Source organism: Symphalangus syndactylus, chromosome 22 (assembly GCF_028878055.3).
Source record: "Symphalangus syndactylus isolate Jambi chromosome 22, NHGRI_mSymSyn1-v2.1_pri, whole genome shotgun sequence".
Classification (NCBI taxonomy): domain Eukaryota; kingdom Metazoa; phylum Chordata; class Mammalia; order Primates; family Hylobatidae; genus Symphalangus; species Symphalangus syndactylus.
The window spans coordinates 25,565,898-25,593,037 of record NC_072444.2 but is presented as its reverse complement, the minus strand read 5'-3'; the positions used below and the strand labels follow the sequence as shown (position 1 = coordinate 25,593,037).

General features: G+C 48.6%; 1 protein-coding gene and 1 pseudogene across 2 annotated transcripts; one reads left to right on the top strand and one right to left on the bottom strand.

Annotated features, from left to right (window-relative positions):
- Positions 1-510: 510 nt before the first annotated feature.
- Positions 511-26,874, top strand: UBIAD1 (UbiA prenyltransferase domain containing 1). Of its 2 annotated transcripts, XM_055261653.2 has the most exons (3): positions 605-1,485; positions 13,391-13,479; positions 22,156-26,874. In XM_055261653.2, the coding sequence occupies exons 1-3, from the start codon at positions 957-959 to the stop codon at positions 22,171-22,173; spliced, it is 636 nt and encodes a 211-aa protein (XP_055117628.1). In that variant the 5' UTR covers positions 605-956; the 3' UTR covers positions 22,174-26,874. The 2 variants fall into 2 exon arrangements, with proteins under 2 accessions (XP_055117627.1, XP_055117628.1); XM_055261652.2 differs by lacking the exon at positions 22,156-26,874 and having other exon boundaries at positions 511-1,485; positions 13,391-15,867.
- On the bottom strand, positions 6,025-8,561 carry LOC129472688 (ubiquitin-conjugating enzyme E2 variant 2-like; annotated as a pseudogene).
- Positions 26,875-27,140: the final 266 nt, after the last annotated feature.

Sequence of the window (27,140 nt, the reverse complement as noted above, 5' to 3'; positions counted from 1 at the left end):
TCAAGCTGCCGAAGGATGTCACTGAATGAAAAGCTGATAAGAGGTGAGCAGTAGCACATCATAGAGTATTTCCACAGTGCAGATATGATGGACGTCAGAATGTATGCACACAGCAGGCCCTCAATAAATGCTTGTAGAATGAATAAATTAATGAATCCTACTTCGTGAATGAAAGTGCGCCCGGTAAGTCCTAAAGCAACAAGCCTTCGAGTTCTTATGATGCTAAGAGAGGCTGATTCCAGTTAGTCTGGAAGTAGCTGCGGGGCGCAGTGCAGGCAGGAAAAGGGCTGGATAGCGGGTCACCGCCCGGCCCCAGTCCCTGGCCCGTCCCCGCCCCCGGCCCATCCCCGCCCCTGCCCCGCCCCACCACAGGTCTGGCCCCGCCCCTCAGCCCCGCCCCACCCCTCACCGCCCTTCTCCCCGCTTCTGATCCCTCCCCTCCCCGCCTCTGACCCCGCCCCACCGCTGACCCCGCCCCACCTCTGACTCGGCCCCGCCCGCCCCGCCTCTGACCAGGCCCCCGCCCCCCACCCCTCACCGTCCTTCTCCCCGCCTCTGGCTCGGCCCCACCTCCTCCCGCCCTCCAGCCCACCCTCCGGTCCGGCCCGCGCCGCCGGCACCTGTTTCCGGGCGGGCCTCCAGAGGCCGGCGCACAAGATGGCGGCCCTGGTGGCCTGAAGAAGGCAGCCGCGGCTCGGCCGTGGGCTCTAACGCGTGGCTGGGGGCCGGAGACAGACTTCGCCCAGGTGACGGGTAGTAGGGGCGGCACTGCTGGGCCTCGTGGGGTGTAAGACCCGCTTGCTGCTGCCCCCGGACCTTGCCGCCACACCAGCCCTGTCCTGGGGCGGAACCAAAGGAAGGTCGGGCCCGGCTGCCCCGCCCCGTCCTTCCTCCTTCCCGGGCGGTCACTGTGCGTGGCTCACTTTTAGAGTTTACTTCAGCCACGTGGAGCTTCCATGGCGGCCTCTCAGGTCCTGGGGGAGAAGATTAACATTCTGTCGGGAGAGACTGTCAAGGCTGGGGACAGGGACCCGCTGGGGAACGACTGTCCGGAGCAAGATAGGTTCCCCCAGCGCTCCTGGAGGCAGAAGTGTGCCTCCTACGTCTTGGCCCTGAGGCCCTGGAGCTTCAGTGCCTCACTCACACCGGTGGCCCTGGGCAGTGCCCTTGCCTACAGATCCCACGGTGTCCTGGATCCCAGGCTCTTGGTGGGTTGTGCCGTGGCTGTCCTGGCTGTGCACGGGGCCGGTAATTTGGTCAACACTTACTATGACTTTTCCAAGGGCATTGACCACAAAAAGAGTGATGACAGGACACTTGTGGACCGAATCTTGGAGCCCCAGGATGTCGTCCGGTTCGGAGTCTTCCTCTACACTTTGGGCTGCGTCTGTGCCGCTTGCCTCTACTACCTGTCCCCTCTGAAACTGGAGCACTTGGCTCTCATCTACTTTGGAGGCCTGTCTGGCTCCTTTCTCTACACAGGAGGTAAGATTTGGCCTGTCCTGTGTGCTGCAGGTCTTAGTCGCGTCCACTGGAAACTGCTGCTTCGTAAAGGAGTTACAGAGATGTCAAAGGTGGCTTTCTAAATTAAGCCACTTTAATTGAAGTCTATAATTGTGGGTGATGTGAATTTTTTGCAACAGTGATTTGAGAAGATCCTGGTTTGACTTATGGACGTAGGGCATGACTGAAAAATTTATATGGACATTTATTTTTATTTATTTTTTATTTATTTTTGAGACGGAGTCTCACTCTGTCGCCCAGGCTGGAGTGCAGTGGTGCGATCTTGGCCCACTGCAGCCTCCCCCTCCTGTATTCAAGCGATTCTCCTGCCTCAGCCTCTCGAGTAGCTGGGACTACAGGTGCACGCCACCATGCCTGGCTGATTTTTGTATTTTTAGTAGAGACGGTGTCACCATGTTGGCCAGGATGGTCTTGATTTCCTGACCTCGTGATCCACCCGCCTCAGCCTCCCAAAGTGCTAAGATTACAGGCGTGAGCCACCTCGCCCCGTCAGGACATTTTTAAATTAAAAAAAAAATTTTTTGAGACAGAGTCTTGCTCTGTTGCCCAGGCAAGAGTGCAGTGGCACAATCTCGACTCACTGCAACCTCTGTCTCCCGGGTTCAAGCGATTCTTCTGCCTCATTCCCCCGAGTAGCTGGGACTACAGGCATGTGCCACCACGCCTGGCTAATTTTTGTATTTTTAGTAGAGACAGGGTTTCACCATGTTGGCCGGGCTGGTCTTGAACTCCTGACCTCGTGACCTGCCTGCCTTGCCCTCCCAAAGTGCTGGGATTACAGGCGTGAGCCACCATGCCCGGCCTATATGGACATTTTTTGTGTCTCATTTTTTTTTTATCACTCATACTTTATAATGCCACAGTTTCAAATATTAGTAGAATTAAATTTGAAGAGTTCAAAATGATACACATAATTACTTCTAGCTAGTTTGCTAGGTGACTTTTTGCAAGAGGCTGATTAAGGTAGTGATGGGCAGGTGAGTAAGCCCTATTTATTGAGCACCTATTATGTGCCAGGCATTGTTCTGTGTGAACACAGCAGCCACAGATCCCTGCTGTTGTGAAACTTATATATTATCATGAGAAGAGACAGAAAATAAAAATAGAAAATTATAGTTAGGGTGACCAATATCCTGGTTTGCTCAGGACTAAGGCGACAGGACTAAGTGGGATGTGTGACTTCTGGAGCTAAAACCGGGGAAGTTCCTGGTAAGTCAGGTTGAATTGATCACCCTGATTATAGTATATGAAAGATGATAAGTGCTATGGGGAAAAAAAGTAGAGCAAAGAAGGGGACACAGATTACTATTTTAAGTAGTTTAATCAGGGTAGGCTTCATCAAAAAGGTAACATTTGGCTGAGTGCAGTGGCTCATGTCTGTAATCCCAGCCCTTTGGGAGGCTGAAGCGAGAGGATTGCTTGAGGCCAGGAGTTAAACACCAGCCTGGGCAACATAGACCCCTGTCTGTATAAAATATAAAATAAAAAATATTAGCTGGGCATGGTGGTGCTTGCCTGTGGTCCCAGCTGCTTCGGAGGCTGAGGCAGGAGAATTGCTTGAGCCCAGGAGGTCAAGATTGCAGTGAGTCCTGATCACACCACTGCACTCCAGCCTGGGCGACAGAGTGAGACTGTGCCTTAAAAAGGTAGTATTTGAGTTGAGGTACATTGAAGGAGGTAAGAGGTGAGGGAGTTGGCCAAGCAGATATCTGAGAGAGGAGCATTTCAGGAAAAGCAACAGCAAGTGCCATAGGCCTTCAGGCAGGAATGTGTCCAAAGAGCTTACAGAGCAGCAAGGAGTCCAGTGTGTGAATGAAAGAGAGAGTAAAGGGAGGTAAAGTAAGAGAAGTATGTTTGGGGAGGGTAAGGAGGCACACGGATTTTATAGACCTTGTAGGCCACTGGTCTTGGCTCTGGAATGGAGGAGCCACTGCAGGACTTTGAGCAAGGGAGTGACGTGATACAATGTTTTAAAAGAATTGCTCTGGGTAAGGTATTGAGAATGGATCAAGGGGAGTGGGGCAAGGGTAGAGGCAGGAAGACCAAGTAGGAAGCTCTTGAGTAATCCAGGCAAGCGATGTTTGGTGGCTTGGATCTAGCCGGTGGTAGTGGAAGAGGTAAGTAGCCAGATTCTAAATATGCTTTGAAGGTAGACAGGGTTTGCTGATGGATTGGATGTGAGGTAAAGAGAAACAGAGGAGTTTAAGCATAACTCAAAGGTTTTTTTTTTCTTGGACACATTCCACATTTTATTTACATTTTAAGACTAACTTTGGGCTGGGCGCTGTGCCTCATGCCTGTAATCTCAGCACTTTGGGAGGCCAAGGCAGTGGATCACTTGAGATCAGGAGTTCCAGACCAGCCTGGCCAACATGGTGAAACCTCGTCTCTACTAAAAATACAAAAATTAGCCAGGTGTGGTGCCATGTGCCTGTAGTCCTAGCTACTTGGAAGACTGAGGCAGGAGGATTGCTTGAGCCTGGTAGGCGGAGGTTGCAGTGAACTGAGATCATGCCACTGCATTCCAGCCTGGGCAACAGAGCAAGCTCGGCTCCATCTCAAAAAAAAAAAAAAGACCAACTTTAGTTTCAAAATTATATATCCATGTACGTATCCCTTTTTTTTGATGTCACTTAACCTTAAGTGCATAGTTTGTTAAAAAAAAGACTGTAAGCAAATATTTACCATGTCTGTTACATGTAACACACATGAACAGCTTTTAACAGAAATTCATCAACTCTCCCCCAACATTTTTATTATAATATAGGTATCAAAGCAATCAGGAACATATTTTTCATACTACTAGTAGTCAGCACCCACACCACTTCAAAAATTAACACATTTGTGCTGGATGTGGTAGCTTTTGCCTATAATCCCAGCACTTTGGGAGGCTGAGGCAGGCAGATCACCTCAGTTCAGGAGTTTGAGACCAGCCTGGTCAACATGGTGAAACCCCACCTCTACTAAAAATACAAAAATAAGCTGGGCATGGTGGTGCATGCCTGTAGTCCCAGCTACTTGGGAGGCTGAGGCAGGAGAATCACTTGAACCTGGGAAGTTGTAGTGAGCTGAGATCCCATCACTGTACTCCAGCCTGGGCAACAGAACGAGACTCCCTCTCAAAAAAATAAAAAATAAAATAAACACATTTGTGACAGTGTTCATTGTACCTGCTACTTTTTTTTTTTTTAATTGAACAGAGTCTTGCTCTGTCGCCGAGGCTGTGGTACAGTGGCGCGATCTGGGCTCACCACAACCTCTGCCTCCCAGGTTCAAGTGATTCTCCTGCCTCAGCCTCCCGAGTAGCTGGGATTACAGGTGCCCGCCCGGCTAACTTTTGTATTTTTTTTTTTTTTATTTTTTGAGACAGAGTCTCGCTCTGTCTCCCAGGCTGGAGGGCAGTGGCTCAATCTCGGCTCACTGCAAGCTCCGCCTCCTGGGTTCACGCCATTCTCCTGCCTCAGCCTCTCCTACAGGCGCCTGCCACTACGCCCGGCTAATTTTTTGTATTTTTAGTAGAGTCAGGGTTTCACCGTGGTCTCGATCTCCTGACCTCGTGATCCACCCGCCTCGGCCTCCCAAAGTGCTGAGATTACAAGCATGAGCCACCGCGCCCGGCCCTAACTTTTGTATTTTTAGTAAAGTTGGGGTTTCGCCATGTTGGCCAGGCTGGTCTCTAACTCCTTACCTCAAGTGATCAACCCTCCTTTGGCCTCCCAAAGTGCTGGGATTACAGGCGTGAGCCACCATGCCTGGCCAATACCTGCTACTTTTTAAACAATTTCAACTGCAGCTCTCTTTTACTAAGCAAGATGGATAAAGCATGCCATTTCTGTTTTCTTTTTTCTTGAGACAGAATTTTGCTCTTGTTGCCCAGGCTGGAGTGCAATGGCGCAATCTCAGCTCACTGCAACCTCCACCTCCGGGGTTCAAGCAGTTCTCCTGCCTCAGCCTCCCAAGTAGGTGGGATTACAGGCATGGGCCACCACGCCCTGCTAATTTTGTATTTTTAGTAGAGACAGGGTTTCTCCATGTTGGTCAGGCTGGTCTCGAACTCCTGACCTCAGGTGATCTGCCCACCTTGGCCTCCCAAAGTGCTGGCATTACAGGTGTGAGCCACCTCGCCTGGCCTCTGTTTTCTTTTTTCTTTCCTTTTTTGTTTGAGATGGGGGTCTTACTCTGTCACCCAGGCTAGAGTGCAGTGGTGCGATCTCAGCTCACTGCAACTTCTGCCTCCCGGGATCAAGCGATCCTCCTGCCTCAATCTCCTAAGTAGCTGGGACTACAGGCGCATGTTGCCACGCCTGGTTAATTTTTGTATTTTTTGTAGGGACAGACTTTCACCATGTTGGCCAGGCTGGTCTTGAACTCCTGGCCTCAAGTGATCTGCTCGCCTGAGCCTCCCAAAGTGCTGGGATTACAGACGTGAGCCACTGTGCCCAGCCCTGTTTTCTTTATTGAGATTTTTAGTCTTTAAAAACACACATGCTTCCACTGCCATCTGACACTTCTTACCACGCTTTCATCTTGTAAACCTGAATTATATTTCAAGTACTCCAAGTTTATGTTTAAATAACAGTACCTTAACAAGAGAAAAAAATTGGGTTGCATTTTTCCTACTGTTACCTGAAAACATAATGGGTGTACATATATTAAATATATTCTTACAAATGTCCAGGTCATATTTACCAGCTGCAATTCTTTTATTTAATGTGTGGGTATTTTGCATTGTGATATTTAATCAAGACATTAACACGAGTAGAAGGTTGTTGATATAAGACAAGTTTGAGATCCACTAAAATTAATTGTTGTATGTTTGTCCTTCCAGTGGCTGTGGAAGCTTCATATTTTCTTTGGACATCATTAGACGTCTTAGCTCCTGAAGTACAACTTTAATGCTGTATGAATTTTGTCATTTTGCTAACACTGGTATGCTGCGGTCATCCACCATCCCACTGGAGTTATTTATTCCATTCATATTAATTCTTGTTACAAATCTAACTGATGGGGGAGCTTCTGGGTATTTGGGTCCACTTTCTATTTTCAGGCTATATATTCTTTTTTTTTTTTTTGAGAAAGAGGCTCGTGCTGTGGCCCATGCGGGAGTGCAATGGCGTGATCTCGGCTCACTGCAACCTCCACTTCCTGGGTTCATGTGATTCTCCTGCCTCAGCTTCCCGAGTAGCTGGGATTCCAGGTGCACACCACCACGCCCAGCTAATTTTTTGTATTTTTAGTAGAGATGAGGTTTCACTATGTTGGCCAGACTAGTCTCAAACTCCTGACCTCGTGATCTGCCCTCCTTGACCTCCCAAAGTTCTGGGATTGTAGGCGTGAACTGCTATGCCCAGCCTATATTCTCTTTTCATAGTTTGTCCTTGGTGGCCCAATAATCATGCCTGTCCACCTTGTAAATGTCTTATCTTCATCATCTTTAAGGCCCCAGTTAATTGTACCATTGCCTATCAATAGCTGCATAAGCATAACTCAAAGGTTTTGACCTGAGAACTGGAAGATACCATCTGGAGTGATGTCATCATGTGAGAAGGGCAAGGCTGGGGATAGAAGAAGTTTTGGGGGAAAAGCAAGAGATTGACTTCGTGGTTTTGTGTTTTGTTTTTTGTTTGTTTTGAGACAGAGTCTCACTCTGTCTCCCAGGCTGGAGTACAGTGGCATGATCTCGGCTCACTACAACCTCCGCCTCCCGGGTTCAAGTGATTCTCAGCCTCCCAAGTAGCTGGGATTACAGGTGTCCGCCACCATGCCTGGCTAATTTTGTATTTTTAGTAGAGACGGTGTTTCACCATGTTGTCCAGACTGGTCTCGAACTCCTGACCTCAGGTGATCCACCCACCTTGGCCTACCAAATTGCTGGGATTACAGGCATGAGCCACTGCGCCTGGCCAACTTTGGACATCTTAATGTCTATTAAATCTCCTAACAAAGATGTCAAATGGGTAGTTCAAGTTCAGAGAAGCCTGGGCTAGAGATTACATATTTGGGAGTCATTGGCCTATAGATGAAGTTGTAGGACTGGGTGAGGTCATCAAGGGAGGGAGTGTTGGTAGAAAAGTCAGTCCTGGTCTGAGCCCTGGGATACTCCCACATTAGAGGTGGGAGAAGAAAAGGCACAGGTAAAGGGGATGTGAGCAAGCATCCAGAGGAGTAAGAGGAAAACCAAAAGGCTGTGGTGGCCTGGCAGCCAACTGTAAAAAGTTCAGTGAAGGAAATCAATGAGGTGGTGTAATAGAAAGTACAAGGTGGTGGTGAAGGGAAGAGGCTGTCTTTGTGAAAGTGACGTTTAAACTAGGACTTGAAGACGGAAGGATAAGGAGCTGGCCACGGGGTGGAATTGGAGTCTGATTGCGATGCTGAGTCCTCCAGGGCTGAAGGACCACTAAGTGCAAATGTGGTGGGTGGGAGAGAGTGTGACATTGGCTAGGATCTACTGAAAGGTCTGTGTGAGCCAGAGGGGGCATGAGACACAGTTGATGAGTTAGGCAGGGTCTCTGTCATGGCAATCTTAACGAGTCCTGCTCCCCAACCTCCAGGGCTCAGTCCTTGGACCTCTTTTCTCTATCTCCATGTACTCCCTTGGTGATTTTAGCTCATGGCTTCAGATGCCATCTGTTGAGCTAGTGACTCTTAAACTCCAGACTCATATTCAACTTCTTACTCAGCAACTTCTAGAACTGTCTCACAAACATCTCAAGCTTAACATATCTGAGACCAAATTCTGATCTTCTCCCTAAGGAAACCTGCTTCACCCACAGCTTTTTCCCCATTTTGTTCAGTGGCAGCTTCATTCTAGTTCTTCAGGCCAAAAGCCGTGGGCATCGTCCTTGACTCCCACATCTCACATCCAGTTCATCAGCAAATTCTGTTGACTCTCCTTTCAAAATGCATATAGGATCTGACCACCTCTTACCGTGCTCAGCCACCACTGTGATCATCTGTCCCTGGATTTTTGCGGCAGGCTCCCAACTGGTCCCTTTACCTCTGTTCTGGTCCCATTCAAGCTGTTCCCACTCAGCCATCTGAGTAATTCTGTTAAAATATAGGGCAGCCCTGTTCAGTCCTGCTCAGAACTCTTCAGTGGCTCCCATCTCGCTCAGAGTAAAGGCCAGGGTCTTTACAGTGACTCCCTAGGGCCCTACATTCTTTGCCCACCTTTTGCCCTTCCCCCAATTCTCTGACCCACCCTCCTCCTCTCTTCCTGCTCATCCTGGGCCAGCCACACTGCCCTTTCTAGTCCAGGAGCATTCCCAGCCCCTCCTGCCCCTCCCTCAGGTCCTTTGTAGATGCAGCGTCCTCTATTTGAAATGCTTTTCCTGCTTCTAACCACGTGGTTCACTTTCTCACTTCCTTCACCTATTTGCCCAAATGTCAGCTGCTCAGTGAGGCCTTGCTTTCTACCTTGCTTAAAATTACACACCCACTCCGTGCCCACACCTGATACCCCCCCTGCTGCTCTTCCCTGCGTTAGTTTTCCTCATAGCACATGTTACCTTCTACCGTGCCATATAAAGTACGTAACTGGTTAATTATCTTCCCCCTTAGACTGCGAGCTCCCTCCCTGCAGTCAGGGATTTCTGTCTCTGGTCTTAGCTGAACCCCTAGCACCCAGACAGTGCCTGGCATGTAATATTACTTAGTAAATATTCATCGAATGAACAAATGGGAAGGCATTGAAATACATTGAGCAGAATAGTGACATAATCTGGTTTAAGATTTTTTAAACATTGACTTTTATTGACATATAATTGACACGGTGAAATACACAGATTTTTAGTGTTGCAGCTTGATGAATTTTGATAAATGTATACAGTTGCATAACCCACACCCCTGTCATCATCCAGAACACGTCCATCACCCCCGAAAGCTTCCTAGTGCTTCTTGCCTGTCAATCCCACACTCCCTGCCCCCATCCAGAGATAGGAAAAGAACCACTGTTCTGATTCCTCTCACACAGACTGGATTTGCCTGGTCATATAAATGGAACCTTTCACTGTGAACTATCTGTGTATGTATGTGTATTTATTTCAGTCTGAGCTCTCGTCTGGCTTTTGCTCAGCGTGATGTTTTTGAGATTCATTGTGTTGTTGTGTGTATCAGTATTTCCCTTTTTTTGCTGAGTAGCGTTCCATTGTAACATACCACAACTTCTTTTTATCCATTCTCCTGTTCAGGGACATTTGGATTGCTTCCATATTTTGGCTATTACATCTGAACATTCATGTTCAAGTCTTTTTGTGGATATTTGTTTTCATTTTTCTTGGGTAAATGCCAGGAGTGGAATTGTTGGGTCACAGGGCAGATGATGTTTAATTTTATGAGAAACTGCCAAACTGTTTTCTGAAGTGGTTGTACTTCTTTACACTCCCACCAGCAAGGGTTCCAGTTGCTCTGCGTCTTGCCAACTTTTTGATTTACGTCTTAACAGATTCATTCTGGCTGCCGTGTGGAGAACTGGCCCAGTATTTCACTGTGTAAGCTCATTCAGAAAATGGGGTTGGGAGAGGAGGAATGCCTAAAAGGAAATTCCCAGATGGGCCACGTCTCTGAATCAGGTAGAGCACATGAGCCTTGGGCCATGTATCAAATGCTAGGAAACAGCTTTCTCCCCAAGGGCTCTACTGTTTTCTTATGTCAGATAACCAGCTCTTTTTCCTCCCCAGAGTGGGTTGCTCTTGGTTTTGGGGTGGGGACAGAGATCTCTGCTCAACCTTGCTTACATCACTTTTTTTTTTTTTTTTTTTTTTTTAAAAGACAGAGTTTAGCTCTTGTTGACCAGGCTAGAGTGCAATGATGTGATCTCTGCTCACCGCAACCTCTGCCTCCTGGTTCAAGCGATTCTTCTGCCTCAGCCTCCCAAGTAGCTGGGATTACAGGCGTGCACCACCATGCCTGGCTAATTTTTTTTGGATTTTTAGTAGAGATGGGGTTTCTCCATGTTGATCAGGCTGGTCTTGACCTCCTGACCTCAGTTGATCCGCCCGCTGTGGCCTCCCAAGGTGCTGGAATTACAGGCGTGAGCCACTGTGCCTGGCCTTTTTTTTTCTTGAGACAGAGTTTTGCTCTTGTTGCCCAGGATGGAGTGCAATGGCACGATTTCGGCTCACCACATCCTCTGCCTCCAGGATTCAAGTGATTCTTCTGCCTCAGCCTCCCGAGTAGCTGGGATTACAGGCATGCACCATGACACCCGGCTAATTTTTTGTATTTTTAGTGGAGATGGGGTTTCTCCATGTTGGTCAGGCTGGTCTCGAACTCCCGACCTCAGGTGATCCACCTGCCTCGGCCTCCCAAAGTGCTGGGATTACAGGCGTGAGCCACCATACCTGGCAGCTTACATTGCTTTTTGCCAAGTGATCTAAGGAAGTGTTCTTGGAGAATCCAGCCAAAGGTCAGGGCTGTAGTGCTGTTGCATTTTCTTTCACAGCCAGACCCGTGGAGTCACTTGGGGAGCTGAGAAAACAAGCACAAGAGTGGGCAGCTGTAGAGAAACTGGCTAGGTCTGTGCTGGCAGTATTCCTGCCCAGCATCATCTCTGGGCGGGTGTAGTCCCTTAAATGTGTGAGATACTGCAAGAGATGTCAGTTTACTAATTCTGAACTGGAGCTCGTGCTCTGCTTGAGGGAACTTCCTCCTGGAGGGTGTGTCCTCATACAACCAAATTATTTATGAAAACATGGCTTGGTATAAAAATTATCCAAATAGAAGGAAAAAAATATGGCTTGAGGGTGCAGAATTAGCTTGCTGAATGTTGGAGAGTGTCAGTGACCATGCCTTAAATGCCCTTCCCTGGAGATACTTTGTTCTAAAGAACTAAGGATGCGTATTTAGCACCAAGGAACCCCAGCTGCTGATGTGAAGGTGAACTTGGGCTGGATCTTGTTCCTTAGCTCCTATGGCTTTGGAGCCTCTAAAGACCGTTGTTATCTGTCATTTTATTTCGTTTTGATTCCTGTGGCTAGTGGGAACTTCTGTCATTTTAGATTGGTTAAAATGCATAACCAGAGCTTTATTTTCTGATCCTGAGTCCACATCTTGTAGCTTGGTTAGAACTGGAGTTTGTTAAGCTTCTGTAGCAATAGGTGCGTGGGTCACCTCCCTCAGTGGGCAGCTCCACTCATTCCATACTGCTTTACCTGTTTCGGTCTGAGTGGGAGATTTTTCCTGACCTTGATCCCAAATTCCAGGTGCTTGTTACTGTAGCTCTGTGTTCAGTTCGGCCCTTGTGCCAAGTATTGGGCAGTGAACTGTGACTAAGCCAGACACATGTCCTGCCCTCATGGAACTTACAGTTTAGTGAGAAAGGTGGAGATTAATTAGAAGCATGATGAAGTTTCTGAACATGGCAGCAGATTGCCATGGGAGCATATTGCAAGGGGATCAAATGTGGCTTAGGGGTGAGAGGAGGTGGTCCTGGGGAATGGTCTTTAAAGTCTTAAAGGGTGGGTAGATTTAGCCAGGCCAAGGGAGGGGTGTCTGAAGGCTCTGACGGATTGGAAGAAGTCTGTGTGAAGAGGGGAGGAGAGCTCAAGGTAAGGCAGGAGAGGTAGGGCTGGGCCACAGGTGAGCCAGGTTAAAGATCTGGGACTTTTATCCCCAGGATAAGTGGTTGATAAGGGTTTAAGTGTATGTTGGGGGAGGGGGTGGTCAGATTCCTTTATTTATTTATTCTTATTTTTTTGAGACGGAGTCTCGCTCTGTCTGCCAGGCTGGAGTGCAGTAGCATGATCTTGTCCTACTGCAACCTCTGCCTCCCAGGCTCAAGCATTTCCCCTGCCTCAGCCTCCCGAGTAGCTGGGATTACAGGCGTGTGCCACCACGCTTGGCTAATTTTTGTATTTTTAGTAGAGATGGGGTTTCACCATGTTGGCCAGGCTGATCTGGAAGTCCTGACCTCAGGCAATCTGTCCGCCTTGGCCTCCCAGAGTGCTGGGATTACAGGTGTGAGCCACTGTGCCCACCCAGCCAGATTCCTATTTTTTAAAGATTCACTCTAACACCTTTTTAGAGATTAGATTAGGGATGGAAGGGGGAGGGGTTATGAGATGGGAAGCTGATAGACCAGTTTGGAGGATGTTGCAGTATCCCAGGCATAAGATGACCATGAGGTAGATTTGGGAATGGGGTAAGGGGGATGGAGGGTGGCCCCGGGGATGGAGAGAATGGATAGTTTTGAAGGAAGTGGATTAGACAGGCTTTGAAGTAGATGAGCAGGACAGAAACAGGAGGTAGGGGTGGTTTAGTTTCAACCTCATGGGAGACAGAGGAGGGAAGCAGCATTATGACTCTCCTGTCCTTGCTGTTTTGCTTATTGCAGGGGTGCACGTTTAGGGACCCTGAAATTTCACTGAGATTCACTGGGGGTTTTTAAAACCAGAAGATGCCTTGAGATTGTAGGGGAAGGAGGTGGAAAAGTAGAAGGCCAGAGTGGCTATTCTGTGAGGGATTGATCTCACAGGGTCTTGCAGGGGTTGGTGAAGGGTGAAAGACAGCAAAGAACTGGATTCTAAGACCTTTAGATCCTTGCTGGGCTCTCCCATTGAACTAAGAGTATAGTGGGTGCCCAGTGTGCTACGTTGCAGAGCTCTGTTGAGGGACAATAGGAAGGGAAACTTGGGTATGAACCTGAGAAGAGGGACTTGAGGCCTCACTGGGCATTCTCTCTGCACCTGTGTCATTGGAGAAGAAATCAGAAGTTGCACTGTGGGGTTAAGGGACAAAATGAGTGCCCACCTGCACAGTCTAAGGATTTACCATTTTCAGCCAGAAGTGGCCTGCCTTTTCACTGGTGAACAGTCCCTAAATTTCCAGCCTTGATCTCATACCAACTCTCTGGATTTTCTGGCCGCAGGAATTGGATTCAAATACGTGGCTCTGGGAGACCTCATCATCCTCATCACTTTTGGCCCGCTGGCTGTGATGTTTGCCTACGCCATCCAGGTGGGGTCCCTGGCCATCTTCCCACTGGTCTATGCCATCCCCCTCGCCCTTAGCACCGAGGCCATTCTCCATTCCAACAACACCAGGGACATGGAGTCTGACCGGGAGGCTGGCATCGTCACACTGGCCATCCTCATCGGCCCCACGTTCTCCTACATTCTCTACAACACGCTGCTCTTCCTGCCCTACCTGGTCTTCAGCATCCTGGCCACACACTGCACCATCAGCCTGGCACTCCCCCTGCTTACCATTCCCATGGCCTTCTCCCTTGAGAGACAGTTCCGAAGCCAGGCCTTCAACAAACTGCCCCAGAGGACTGCCAAGCTCAACCTCCTGCTGGGACTTTTCTACGTCTTTGGCATCATTCTGGCACCAGCAGGCAGTCTGCCCAAAATTTAAGGGGACAAGTAGCTCCCCCCATGACATGTCTCCCTTTCTTAGAATACATTAAAGTCAGAGTCTCCGAGGAAGGAATGTGATTTGGCAGTCACGGTACTAAGCATGGGTGGGAACTCCTGCCTTTTAAAAATTGTTTTTGTGTTCTTAAAGATAATATGTTGTTTTTCTGTTTTTTGTTTTTTGTTTTTTCAATTTAAAAACCAGTCTTGTATCAGAAGGTGAATTAGGTGCATGGTCCTTATTTTATTAATAATTTCCACTAGAGGGTGTTCTCAGGTCACTTTGCAGTGAAGTGGACTTAGTTCCTCCTTGTTCTGTACAAAATGTCCCCAGACTTTGTAAAGGAGCTGCCCAGTTTGGCCTCCTCTCCCGAAAAGACCCTAATAACTAGGCAGAGTGTCGTCCTGCTTTCTTGGTCTCGTAGGATGTGCTATGATTAGTGCCAGGCCTCACTAACACAGGGGCTACCTGTCTCTTATTCTCAGCACCTGTGTCCTGAGATATGCTGCCTGAGACAGAGAGAGTCCCTCATTAACAGCCTGTGTGGCTGTCAGCTTTTTGCCTAAATTGTGATTCAGATGCTTTTGTTCCTCTCTCCTTTCACGTATTGCCGCAGTTGAGGAAAAGTGTCAGATTACCCTGCAGCAAGACAAGCCAAGGACTGGGAGGGAAAAAAAAACCACTCTGGAGGCAACTGAGAAAAATCACTGCTTTTGGATAGGAATCAGTAGGGTGGCTGTTTTCCCTTTGTTGAATGTAGTAGAGTGACAGGAAGGACTCCCAGCCCTTTCAGTAACTATCAGGAGCCCTGAAATGGTAGAGGCACTGCCATCCTTGTGGGATACTCGAAGCCCACAGGGCTTTTCCCTCCCAATTGCATCTTCTGATGCTCCCCACACCCACCCTCCACCTCTCCACCTCTATGGTGTTCCCATTTGTGTGTTTCCCATCTGTGGAGTCAGACTGTTTGAGCAATAGCTTAGCAGCGAGTCAGAGACAGCTGCCACTTCCCACAGAGCCACAGGATGAGCAGAGCAGGGACCCAGTAAATGAATAGCCACTGGACAAACAGTCTTGAGGTCTGTTCAGCCAGAGTGATGGGCCCTGCCAGTGAAGGGGCTGTGTCTTCATCCTTGAAGACAGATGTGCAATATTGACCCGGCCTCTCCCCAGGGCTTTGTGGAAAAGTAGTTGAGGGCTTCAGTGAGATCACACTCAGAGCGGGGCAATTCCAGCATTTATCCTGGCTACGTTTCATTGCATTGTCTGTGAAGTGTAATTTCTGGGCCAGAATTACTCAGTTGCATTTGATTCAGGACTAAAATAGATTGGAAATGGTCATCATTGTTTTCTGTTGTGATTATAGCCATTCCAGTAGGTATTTAAGGTCATGGCCTGCAGAAAATGATGTAAGAACTAGTTCTTAACCTTTCAGATCAAGCTAATTATGATACGGAACTTTGAGTTCGAATTGATTGGTTTACTTGGAAAAGAACATGTTTGAAAATTGCAAAAGTTCCTCTAAAGTTAAATCAAAGGTGGTTTGTCTAGCAGAGAGCCAGAATCTTCTAATAGTGGGCAGAGCCCAGAGACAAGGGGAAGAAAGATGACCTTCTCCCCTGTCCTTCCCAGCACCATTTTTGTTTCACACCAGGCTTGTGGCATTTTGGTGCTCACAGGGATTTTGCCTTCTGACCTCTCCTTGGAGTAGGCCATTCTCATGCAGAGCTCACCCTGAGGCTGGAGGACCAAGGGCTCCCTGCGTCCACGGATCACATATGCCTTGGTGGTCACTCCCATCGGGGCTGTCAGTTCTGCACTGTGCCCTGGTGCGGATTTTAATGCACATTTTTATATATAAACGTTCCCAAAGGCCAAATTTGTTGCCAGGTTTTATATGCAGGTCACCATAATTTGTATTATGTTCCCTGAGTCAATGAAGGTTTTCCTTAGACTTCTTAATTAAAAAGAGAAGAAAGAAAATGTTCACCAGTGGTCTGGCTTCTGGTTTTTGCTTTCCTCATACTTACTCTCTGATTGTGAACTCTGATTTGTAAATCTCAGGGAGACCAAGGCAGTGACATTGGACATTCAGGCTGTGCGGAGGGGCACCTGGTCGTTGGTGATGAGTTTGGGTAGGGTTTGACCAGATTCGATGGGCCTTTAGAAAAGGCAGTGGGGACTGGGCATGGTGGCTCACGCCTGTAATCACAGTAATTTGTGAGGCCAAGGCGAGAGGATTGCTTGAGCCCAGGAGTTTGAGACCAGCCTAAGTAATGTAGTAAGACCCCATCTCTACAAAAAAAATTTTGAAAGTTGGCTGGGCATGATGGTGCATGCCTGTAGTCTCAGCTACTCAGGAGGCTAAGGTGGAAGGATCGCTTGAGCCTGGCAGATCGAGGCTGCAGTGAGCTATGATCACACCACTGCACATCTGCCTGAGCGACAGAGCGAGACCATGTCTCAAAAAAAAAAAAAAAAAAAGCATTGACGGCTGCATGTAGCTACAGTGGATTTGCCAAGAGCCAGTCAGCAGTCAGGCCAGATTAACCTCATTTCATTTTTCTTTTTCTTGATAGGGTCACTGTGCTGCTAGATGGAGAACATGAGGTAGATTGAGTACATGTGAATTTCAGCTAGGCATTGGACAATATATCCTATGAACAAGGCAGAGAGACGTGGGATGGATAACAGTGGAGTTAGATAAATTCCTGAGAGACTGAGCAGGCGGTGGGAGAGAGCTAACTGATCAGCACGTCAGTGGCAGCTGGGAAGGAGCCCTTAGTAGCAGTCGGAGCCCTGCCCTCTGCCCTTTGCTCAGCTGGATTCAACACCTGTTATTAATGACTCGGATGAGGCAGCCAAAATGAAAGGTTTCATGAACCTTGGAGGAAGAGCTTACAAAATGACAATTAGGAGCCTCATAAATCAAAAGCCTGCTTTGATGGGTCAAAAGAAAAATGTAGTGTGAATAAATACAAAGCAATACACTGAGGTCCCAAAATCAACAGCATAAACATCAGAGAGGGGGAGAGCCATGGTGTGACAGCCATGGAGATATGGGGGTATGAGTTTTCTCAGTGACTCTGGAATCTGACATCACTTGTCTTTATTTATTTATTTATTTATTTATTTATTTATTTAAGACCAAGTCTCAGTGTCGCCCAGGCTAGAATGGAGTGGTGCGATCTCGGCTCACTGCAACCTCTGCCTCCTGGATTCAAAGCCATTCTCCTGCCTCAGCCTCCCCAGTAGCTGGGATTACAGGCATGCACCACCACACCTAGCTAATTTTTGTATATATATTTTATATATATCTCACTCTGTCACACGGGCTAGAGTGCAGTGGCGCAATCTCGGCTCACTGCAACCTCTGCCTCCTGGGTTCAAGCGATTCTCCTGCCTTACCCTCCTGAGTAGCTGGGATTACAGGCACCCGCCACTATGCCCAGCTAATTTTTTGTATTTTTAGCTGAGACAGGGTTTCACCATGTTGGCCAGGCTGGTCTCGAAATCCTGACTGCAGGCGATCTACCCATCTGGGCCTCCCAAAGTGCTGAGATTACAGGCGTGAGCTCCCGTGCCTGGCTGCCTTTATTTCTTTGAGTCAGATTTATTCTACTCCCCAGTCAGGTGGCTGAAAATTCAATGCCAGCTACCTCTTGAGTACCCTCCCATCTGTCTGGGATCACCCAGGACTCCTGGCCTCTGTGGGGCCAGAGCCAGGGATTTTTGCTTACCATTTGTAAGGCCACCTCTCTGCTACTGGATGCTGGGGTTTGGCCCTGGAATCTGCCCTTGTCTTGGACACTGCTCCTCTAGAAGGGTTCACAATGCTCCTTCCTGGTGACAAGTACCAGTGGGGCACAGATTCCTGCTACTCCAGTCACATTTCTGCCCAGTCTTGGAGCACTACCACTCTACTTATGATAATGCCCCATCCACCTCCCCTACTCAAAGCATTTTACTTCTTCTCTACCGTTTGCAGGACCTTTGCGCTGAATCCCACTCAGGGGACCTTTGGAAGCTTGGTGGTGGCTTCTTCTGGAGTTGGGTGGGAAAAGATATAAATATGTCCTATGTTGTCTTACTAACGCTTCCGTTACTCCTGTATTAAAACCACCAGGCCAGGCGCGGTGGCTCATGCCTGTAATCCCAGCACTTTGGGAGACCGATGCGGGTGGATAACTTGAGGTCAGGAGTTCAAGACCACCCTGGCCAACGTGGTGAAACCCTCTCTTTACAAAGAAATACAAAAATTAGCACCTGTAATCCCAGCTACTTGGGAGGCTGAGGTGGCAGAACCTCTTGAACCCAGGAAGCGGAGGTTGCAGTGAGCCGAGATCGCGCCACTGCACTCCAGCCTGGACAACATAGTGAGACTCTGTCTCCTAAATAAACAAATAAAAAAAAAGCAACACCTGAGCCTTTGACCTGGGCCAAAGCTTAGTCTGAGTCAGTAATGAGCTCCAACTTCCATGCAGGTTAATGTGATCTGAGCTAGAATTAACAGGAGAATTAGCATCCAGAATAAGGAAGGCAGAAATTCTGCCCATCCCTGTGTGGGTCATTCCTCTCATGCTGGGCTGGGGCCAGTCCTGGGCACTTTCTTGTCTTGTTTCTTTTCTCTAGATATTAATAGAATCAATGTGGTGAGAGATCAAGAACATGCTGTGGATATAATATACTTGGATTTCAGCAAGGCATTTGACAACATGCTATGAAATATGGAATTGGGCCAAGCACGGTGGCTCATGCCTGTTATCCCAGCACTTTGGGAGGTCAAGGTGGGTGGATCACTTGAGGTCGGGAGTTCCAGACCAGCCTGGCCAATATGGCAAAACCCTGTCTCTACAAAAATACAAAAATTAGCTGGGCGTGGTGGTGCACACCTGTAATCCCAGCGACCTGGGAGGCTGAGGCAGGAGAACCACCTGAACCCGGGAGGCAGAGGTTGCAGTCAGCTAAGATTGCGCCACTGCACTCCAGCCTGGGTGACACAGCGAGACTTCATCTCAAAAAACAAACAAAAAAATGGAACGGATGAAAAGACAATTACAAGAGCTTGCTTTCTATATGCATGTGTGTGCACGTGTGTGTGTGTTTGCATTGGTAACGGCTGTGGTCGAGATTTCCATTTCTCAGTATAAGAACCACACTTTGAATATGTTATCAACAAAGTGGATCTTGTCCAGAATGCGGTTAGCAGATGGGTGGGGCACATAAAGCCATGTCAGCCTGGAAAGGAGAGTCACAAGAAGGCTGTCTTCGGGAAGACGGGTTGGAGTGTTTTTTTTTTTTTTTTTTAACCTTTTTTTGTGTGTGGCTTCAAAGGGTAAAACTAGGACTAATGGGTAGAAGTTATGTGTCCTCAAGTTGAAGCTCTTAGCTCAGGCAAGTTTCTTTCATTCTTTCTTTCTTTTTTTTTTTTTTTTTTGAGACGGAGTTTCGCTCTTGTCGCCCAGGCTGGAGTGCAGTGGTGCAGTCTCAGCTCACTGCAACCTCTGCCTCCAGGGTTCAAGTGATTCTCCTGCCTCAGCCTCCTGAGTAGCTGAGATTAACAGGTGCGTGCCACTATGCCCAGCTAATTTTTGTGTTTTTAGTATACATGGGGTTTCACCATGTTGGCCAGGCTGGTTTTGAACTCCTGACCTCAGGTGATCCACCTGCCTCGGCCTCCCAAAGTACTGGGATGACAGGCTTGAGCCACTGCACCTGGCCAGATCAGGAAGGTTTCTTAGACATTAGAGGAATCAGCGAGTGGGATGTTCAGAATGTCTCAGTTAGGGGTGAGTTCCTTGTGACTAGAGGCATTCAAGCGAAAAGATGATTCCTCGTCAGGAACATGGGTGTGAAGAGTCACATCAGAAAGGCATTGGATGAGAAGACCTCTAAGGGTCTTGCAATCCTGTGATTCAGTTGTTCTGTTATTACGTGATAGTCTTTCAGACCTGCCCCAGGGGTTGGGAGGACAGAGTACAAGAGCTGTGTTGACATTTCTTCTCCTTGATGTCAGACTGTTGACTGTCTACCCATCTTAACAGGAATAGCTGTGATTGATATTCTTTTTTAAAAAGATTTTATGTATATACACACACACACACACACACACACACACTCACAGATTTGATTTCACCTCGAAAGCCCTTGAAGTGAGAGGGATGACAGCTCCTCTCCTCTGAGCCCTGCAGACCACTCTGCTGCTAATGGACTGTCAGCCTCTTTCATTATGGACTCCAGACTGTGCAGGCTGGTGTAAAAGGAGTGCCTCTGGCAAGAACCTGGCACTTGGGTTCCAGCCAGTTGACATTTGTGATCTGCCCTTCTTCAAACTGGGACAGCCCTCCCACTGTGAGTGACTAAGCTAGGATGGCAAATAGTGGTATAAACCAAGTCGGGTTCCTGCCTGAGGAGGGGACAAAGGCTGAGTCTGGGCTCATCAGGAGGCTTGCAAACGGCTTCCTGGGGTCAGGGAAAGGCTGTAATTGCAAGGCACAGACTCACTTCAGAAGATGCTGGAGCTCTGGGAGGAACAGTGAGGGCCTTGATCACATGCTCCCAACCAGGCTGAGTGGGGTAACACAAGTTGGTCTGGGCCCTTCTATGATGTTAAGGGATCCCGAGGGGCAGGGCTCCGTGTGGTGTGATTCAAGGGGTCCTCCAAAGTCCGCACTCCCATGGTCCTGCCATATCTTGGCCCCTGTCTCCCCCAGCTTGGCTTAGAATTGCCTCCCGTTAGGATCACAAATGGGTTTAACAGGGAAGGCAAAAGCATAGCGTGTGTTACTCACCTATTATTTTGCCAACATGTTTATTGTCAATTTCTCCTAGTAAGTGGTAGGACTAGAGTATAAGGACCATGTTTTCTTTTCCAGCCCATCTCAGCACTAGCACAGTGCATGGTGCAACAGAGCAGGCAGTCAGTAACTGGTTGTTGAATGACTGAGTTACATGGGAGGGGCTGGACCCTCTAGGGCTGACTGACAGGTGTGAGAGTTTGGACCACCGCATCACATCAGCTGTCAGTAAGGACAGGTGAGTTCCACTTGGGGTTGGGAGTAGAGGAGAACCATGGCATTAACTTATTATTATTATTATTTTGAGACGGAGTTTCTCTCTTGTCACCCAGGCTGGAGTGCAATGGCGCGATCTCGGCTCACTGCAACCTCTGCCTCCTGAGTTCAAGCGATTCTCCTGCCTCAACCTCCCAAGCAGCTGGGATTACAGGCACCGGCGACTATGCCCAGCTAATGTTTGTATTTGTAGTAGAAACAGGATTTCACTGTTGGCCAGGCTGGTTTCAAACTGATCTCAGGTGATCCACCCGCCTCAGCCTCCCAAAGTGCTCGGCTTACAGGCATGAGCCACTGTGCCTGGCCCCATGGCAGTAACTCTTAAGAGCTTTTAAGATCCAGCTCATATTCTTGGCACATAGAAGTCTCTAAATAAATAAGTGTTGGATGACTGGCCGAGGGAATGGCAGTAATAAAGCTATCATTTGTTGAATGCTCACTATGGACCAGGCACTGTTCTGATGCTTACATACATTCTTTTAGTCATAACAACCCCACAAATGGGATATTAAGGTCTCTTTTTCATAAGACAGGAAACTGAGGTTCAGGGAGATTATTAAACTTGTCTAGGGTCATCTGGCTAGTAAGCGATAGAACCATGATTCAAATCTTGCTCTAATTCAGTGCAAGTTCTTTTATTATTATTATTTTTAATTAAAAAATTGAGACAGGGTCTCATTATGTTGGCCAGGCTGGTCTCCAACTCCTGGCCTCAAGCAGTCCTACCTTGGCCTCCCAAAGTGCTGGGACTACAGGATTGAGCCACCACACCCAGCCTTCAGTGCAAACTGCCCCTCATCTCTCTTCTTGCCCTACAGTTCCAGGCTTGTTAGGGACTCAATCCATTGGTCTGCCCTTAGCTGCTCCCAAGTGTGTGAGTGATGGGGCCAGCTATAGGCCTACAGAGGTGGCCCATGCGCCAGTGCCACGGAGGTGTTCCCATCAGGGTGGGATGGCTGCTTCCTGGCTGGTGGCATTCCCACCAACACCCCCAGGGGCCAGCTCTGTGGGGATAATAACTAAGCTTGTTAGTCTAACCTACTCTGGCTGGTTGGGCCAAAGTTACAAGTCAAAGTCTACCGATCCCCAGATAATGGAGAGTGGCTCCTGCCTACCCACGATGATGGAGGTGAAGGTTCAGTCTCAGGTTAAATTTATGCTCCTGTCCCCTCATCTGTGTCCTCATTCGTCTCGTCTCTTCCAGTCCTCATCTAGCCACTGAAGCAGAGTGCCCACATCAGGAGCATGGGAGCAGCCAGTGCTCAAGCTCCCAGAAATTGCCCAGTGACCTGCCTCCTAGACCTGCCTCCTGAGAATGGGGCTGGCCACCTTCGAGGAGAGGGAAATGAGGAGCCCCTTCCCGCCTTAGGGTGGGCAGCACCTGGAGCTGATAGTTGTATGCATGTTCAGGGCACAGGATACTCTTCAGGTTCAGTGTGCTGTGTGGAGGGAGAGGAGGTTGACACACGTCAACCATAGAATAAACAACCACAGAACATCAAGGTAGAGATGGGGCTGCTGTGTATCAGGAAGGCTTCCAGGAAGAGGTGGCAATGAGTGGCGATCAAGGTTTCTAGGAAGAGGTGGCCATGAGAGGTGATTGTTCCATGGAAACCGAGGTGCTGATGGACAGCTCAATTCCCCCAGCTGGAGAAAGCCCCCCTGTTGCTGCCTGAGAGAGTAAGACTCAAAGTTTTCCTTAATCAGCCTCTTTTGGCTGTGCAGTCAGACAACTGGAGCATTGAGGCAGGTGTGCCAAGGGCACTCTGACCATTGCCAAGGTCAAAGCCTTCTGCAGAATGAAAACTCCGACACTTCCTTGCTGAGAAACAAACAAGAGAGAATGGCGGGGCGTTTAATCATCCACAGCTGCCAATACCTAATCAAGATGAATGGCCTGGAGAGACAAGGCCAGGGAAAGCATCCCGTGAAGCAGAAGCGCTGAGCCCAAGTCTCCTGCGAGTCAGGGGAGCCCCTCAGCCCTGGGCCACATTGAGGCCAAGGGAATACCAGGTGGGAGGCCTTCAGTTTCAGGGGAAGTGCTGAGGGGGTTAGAGGTCACCATGGTCACCAACGAGGGCCTTCCAGCTGACACTTGCCTTGGCCAAAGACCTTTACTGAGAGCCTGCTCTGTCCCAGGAGGCAAGATAAATGAGGCACACCCCTGCCCTTTGAGGACACACAGTGAGCTAATAGCAAAAGCTACATACATACATTATCCTGCCACCTCAAGAGTCAACATAGACACTTGCCCCTAGAGATTCTTAAAGCCCCTCTGAAGGACAGGCCACTCACAGCCATGTGTGAGACATAGAGGCATAAAGGCTGTGGGGGAATGAGGGCAGAAGAGATGAACTTCTCTATGCCCCATTGTTCCAGACCATGATCAATTCACTATCTATGACTAGATCTCCTCTGGTGCAATCTGCAGGTGGCTGCAAGACCAGTCAATTTATTGAGCAAGTATTATGTTACAGGCACTTGCTAAGCTCTGGGAGGTATAATGGTAAATGAGACCTGATCCCTATCCTCAGGAAACTTACTCTCTCCAGAGGACAGACAGACAAACAGGCACACCTTATATCACTCCTGGAGCTTGACTGGTGAAGTGGAAAGAGTTTGGGCTTTCAAGTCTGGCAGCACTGGGTGGGTAGAAGTCCAGGGTCGATCACTCACCCCCGGGATACCCTCAGACAAGCTACATAACCTCTTTGAGCTTCCGGTGCCTCCTCTGCAAGGGAGGATGATAGGATTTGCCTTGTAGGGTAATTTTGGGTTTAAATGAGGTAGTGTTCACAGAGTACTTAGCATGTGCCTGGTATGTAGTAGGCACTTCATAAAGTGAGTTCCCCCCCCATCCCCCGCTTTGTTTTGAGACAGGGTCTCACTCTGCAGCCCAGGGTGGAGTGCAATGGCACAATCATGGCTTACTGCAGCCCCAACCTCCCTGGGCTCAGGTGATCCTCCCACCTCAGCCTCCAGAGTAGCTCAGACTACAGGCTTGCACCACCATGCCCAGCTAATTTTTGTATTTTTTATAGAGACAAGGTTTCACCATGTTACCCAGGCTGGTCTCCAGCTCTTAGGCTAAAGCAATCTGCCTGCCTCAGCCTCCCAAAGTGCTGGGATTACAAGCCTGAGCCACTGCTTCCAGCCCCCTTTCCTTTCTTATGGATGACTATTTTAGAATGTTGTTTTTTGTGTAATCTCAGACTTTCCTACCAAAGGGCAGAGGTCTCATGGCTGAGGGTCCATGTTTTTCCCAATACTCAGCACAGTGCCTGGTACATTCATTCATTCAACAAACATGTATTGAATACCTGATAAGTACCAGGAACTGTATTAAAACTAAACATAGAAAATGAACAAGACCAGATCTCTATGCTCCTAGAGCTTATATGATAGTAAGGGATATAGAAAAGAAACAACTATTCATTGTGAAACTCTCTGCTGTGGTTTGAATGTTTGTGTCCCCCCAGATTCATGTTGAATCTATGTTGAAGCCTAATCCCCAACATGATTGTATTAGGAGGTGGCAACTTTGGGAGGTGATTAGGTCATGAGAGTAGAGTCCTCATGGGTAGAATATTAGTGCCCTGATAAAAGAGACCCCAGGGAGCTGCCTTGCTCCTTCTTCCATGGGAGGACACAGCTGGAAGGGGCTATCTATGAACCAGAAAGCGGCCTTCACCAAACCAAATCTGCCTTGGTTTTGGACTTCTTAGCCCCCAGAACTGTGAGACATTTCTGTTGTTTAGAAGCCACCTAGTTTAATGGTATTTTGCTATAGTAGCCTGAATAGTAGCCTGAATGGCACTCTGTGTTATAGGAGGTGTCCATTTGGTGATTCCGAGGGGCTCTGCCCTGGCACCAGGACAAGTTCCATGCAGAAACTGAAGGATGACCCATTTGTAGCCCTTCTGTCAGGACAGCCGAGCCTGGTTGTGCTGAGATCACAATCCTGGTGGGGTGACTATGAAAAAGTTGGGGTCTTGGCCTTGGGGTCAAAGATTGTCAAGGTGACTTCTCATTCGAATGCTTCACAGCCCTGGAGGCTTGATGGTTGAGAATGTGCTGAAGAAGTCCTGGATGGAGAGATAGGTGTTCTTACATGTGGCTGTGAGTGGCCTGTCCTTCAGAGAGGCTTTAGGAATCTCTAGGTACAAGGGAAAGATAACATCTCCTTGGGCTGCAGTCCAGGTTCATTCAACAAGGGAAGAAAACTGGAAAACATCTGATGTCTGTTTTACCAGAGTTGTTACTATTACTTTTATTATTATTGCTGTTTTTTTTTTTTTTTGAGATGAAGTTTTGCTTTTGTTGCCCAGGCTGAAGTGCAGTGGCACGATCTCGGCTCACTGCCACCTCCATCTTCTGGGTTCAAGCGATTCTCCTGCCTCAGCCTCCCGAGTAGCTGGGATTACAGCCTGCACCACCATGCCCACCTAATTTTGTATTTTTAGTAGAGAAGGGTTTCACCATGTTGGTCAGGCTGGTCTCAAACTCCTGACCTCAAGTGATCCACCCACCTTGGCCTCCCAAAGTGTTGGGATTACAGGCATGAGCCATTACTCCCCGCCAGAGTTGTTATTATATTTTTTTAAATTGGGCCAGACACAGTGGCTCGTGCCTGTAATTCCAGCACTTTGGGAGGCCGAGGCAGGTGAAATCACCTGAGGTCAAGTGTTCGAGACCAGCCTGGCCAACATGGCGAAACCCCATCTCTACTAAAAATACAAAAATTAGCCAGGCATGATGGCACATATTGTAATCCCAGCTACTCCGGAGGCTGAGGCAGGAGAATCACTTAAACCTGGGAGGTGGAGGTTGCAGTGAGCTGAAGTTGTGCCATTGCACTTCAGCCTGGGTGACAGAGTGAGACCCTGTCTCCAAAAATAAGTAAATAAATAAATAAATAAAGTTTCCCATGTACATGTGTGCACATATGTGTGTACACTTATGGACATTTGGGGATACCTCCTGCACCCTGCAGTGGTGCAGTTATTATCCTGGGTATTCATGAAGGGAACCCAATGCAATGAGTGACACCTGGTAAAGCCATCTCAATGTCTGGACAAGCAGTCTCCATGCAGCTCCAAGGAGGATAAGGGGAAACCACAGAGGGTTGTGAGCAGAGGGTTGCTCAGAGCCCCTCCGGACAGAGGCGAGGAGGAGGTGGAGCCATTCGTTACCCTGCCAGCTTGGCACAGAGGCTGGGTGCAGGGGCTGGGTGGCTGTACTGAGAACAGCCATTCCATTTCCAAGAAGGAACAGGGAGGGGATGGTGAGGAGCGAATATAACCAAGTCAGTCAAGCAGGGCAGAGCACGGTGTAATCCGTGCCCCAGGCCATCACAGTGGCTACAGCCAATCTCACTGCATGAGAGGTGGGAGAAGATGGGCTTCCCCAGGAGAGGCCCTGCCCTGGAAACCCCACTGCCTGCCCTGGGTCATCCTTGATACTCATTCCCGTCTCTCTCAGTGGCGGGAGTGACAGCAGCATGTCAAGGCCGCCTAACCACAGTCGCAGTGAGAGCCACCAGACGCTGGATCCGGGCAGCAACTTGGGGTTCACCGAAGCCTTCTCCGTGCTTGTCTCACGCTGGCCTCCCTATGGCCCTGTGAGGTGCATGCTTGGCTTGTTTCCTGGGCTGAGTGGTTCAGTGACTTGCTTGGGATCACAGTCACCGCACAGCAGCACCACACATGGCCCGGACTGGTTCTCTTCCAACTCTAAAAGCAGCACTCATTTGGTTAACAGTCTTTCATTTTCAACACTTCTTTCTATTGAAGGGTGGAGCAAAGCATGATCGGTTGCCTTTTATAAATCTCGTTTTCAATTTCAATCTCTTTTAAAATGTTGAAAGAGTCACAGCTGCCTCTTTTGTTCTTGTCTTCATCTCCCACCCTCTTTCCCGCCTCTCTTTGCCTTTCCTTCCCTTAACCCTTTCCATGGCTTCTCTGAGCCGCCCAGGCATGTGGCCGGCTTGTCATGCTGGTGGCCTTGGGTGTTGGAGAAGAGGGGGAAGAGGTAGGATTGAGGGGCTCCATCAGAGACAGGGTCTCAGGGGTCTTCACAGTTTGATGGATTTTTTTTTTTTTTTTGAGACAGAGTCTCTCTGTTGCCCAAGCTGGAGTGCAGTGGCATGATCTCGGCTCACTGCAACCTCTGCCTCCCAGGTTCAAGTGA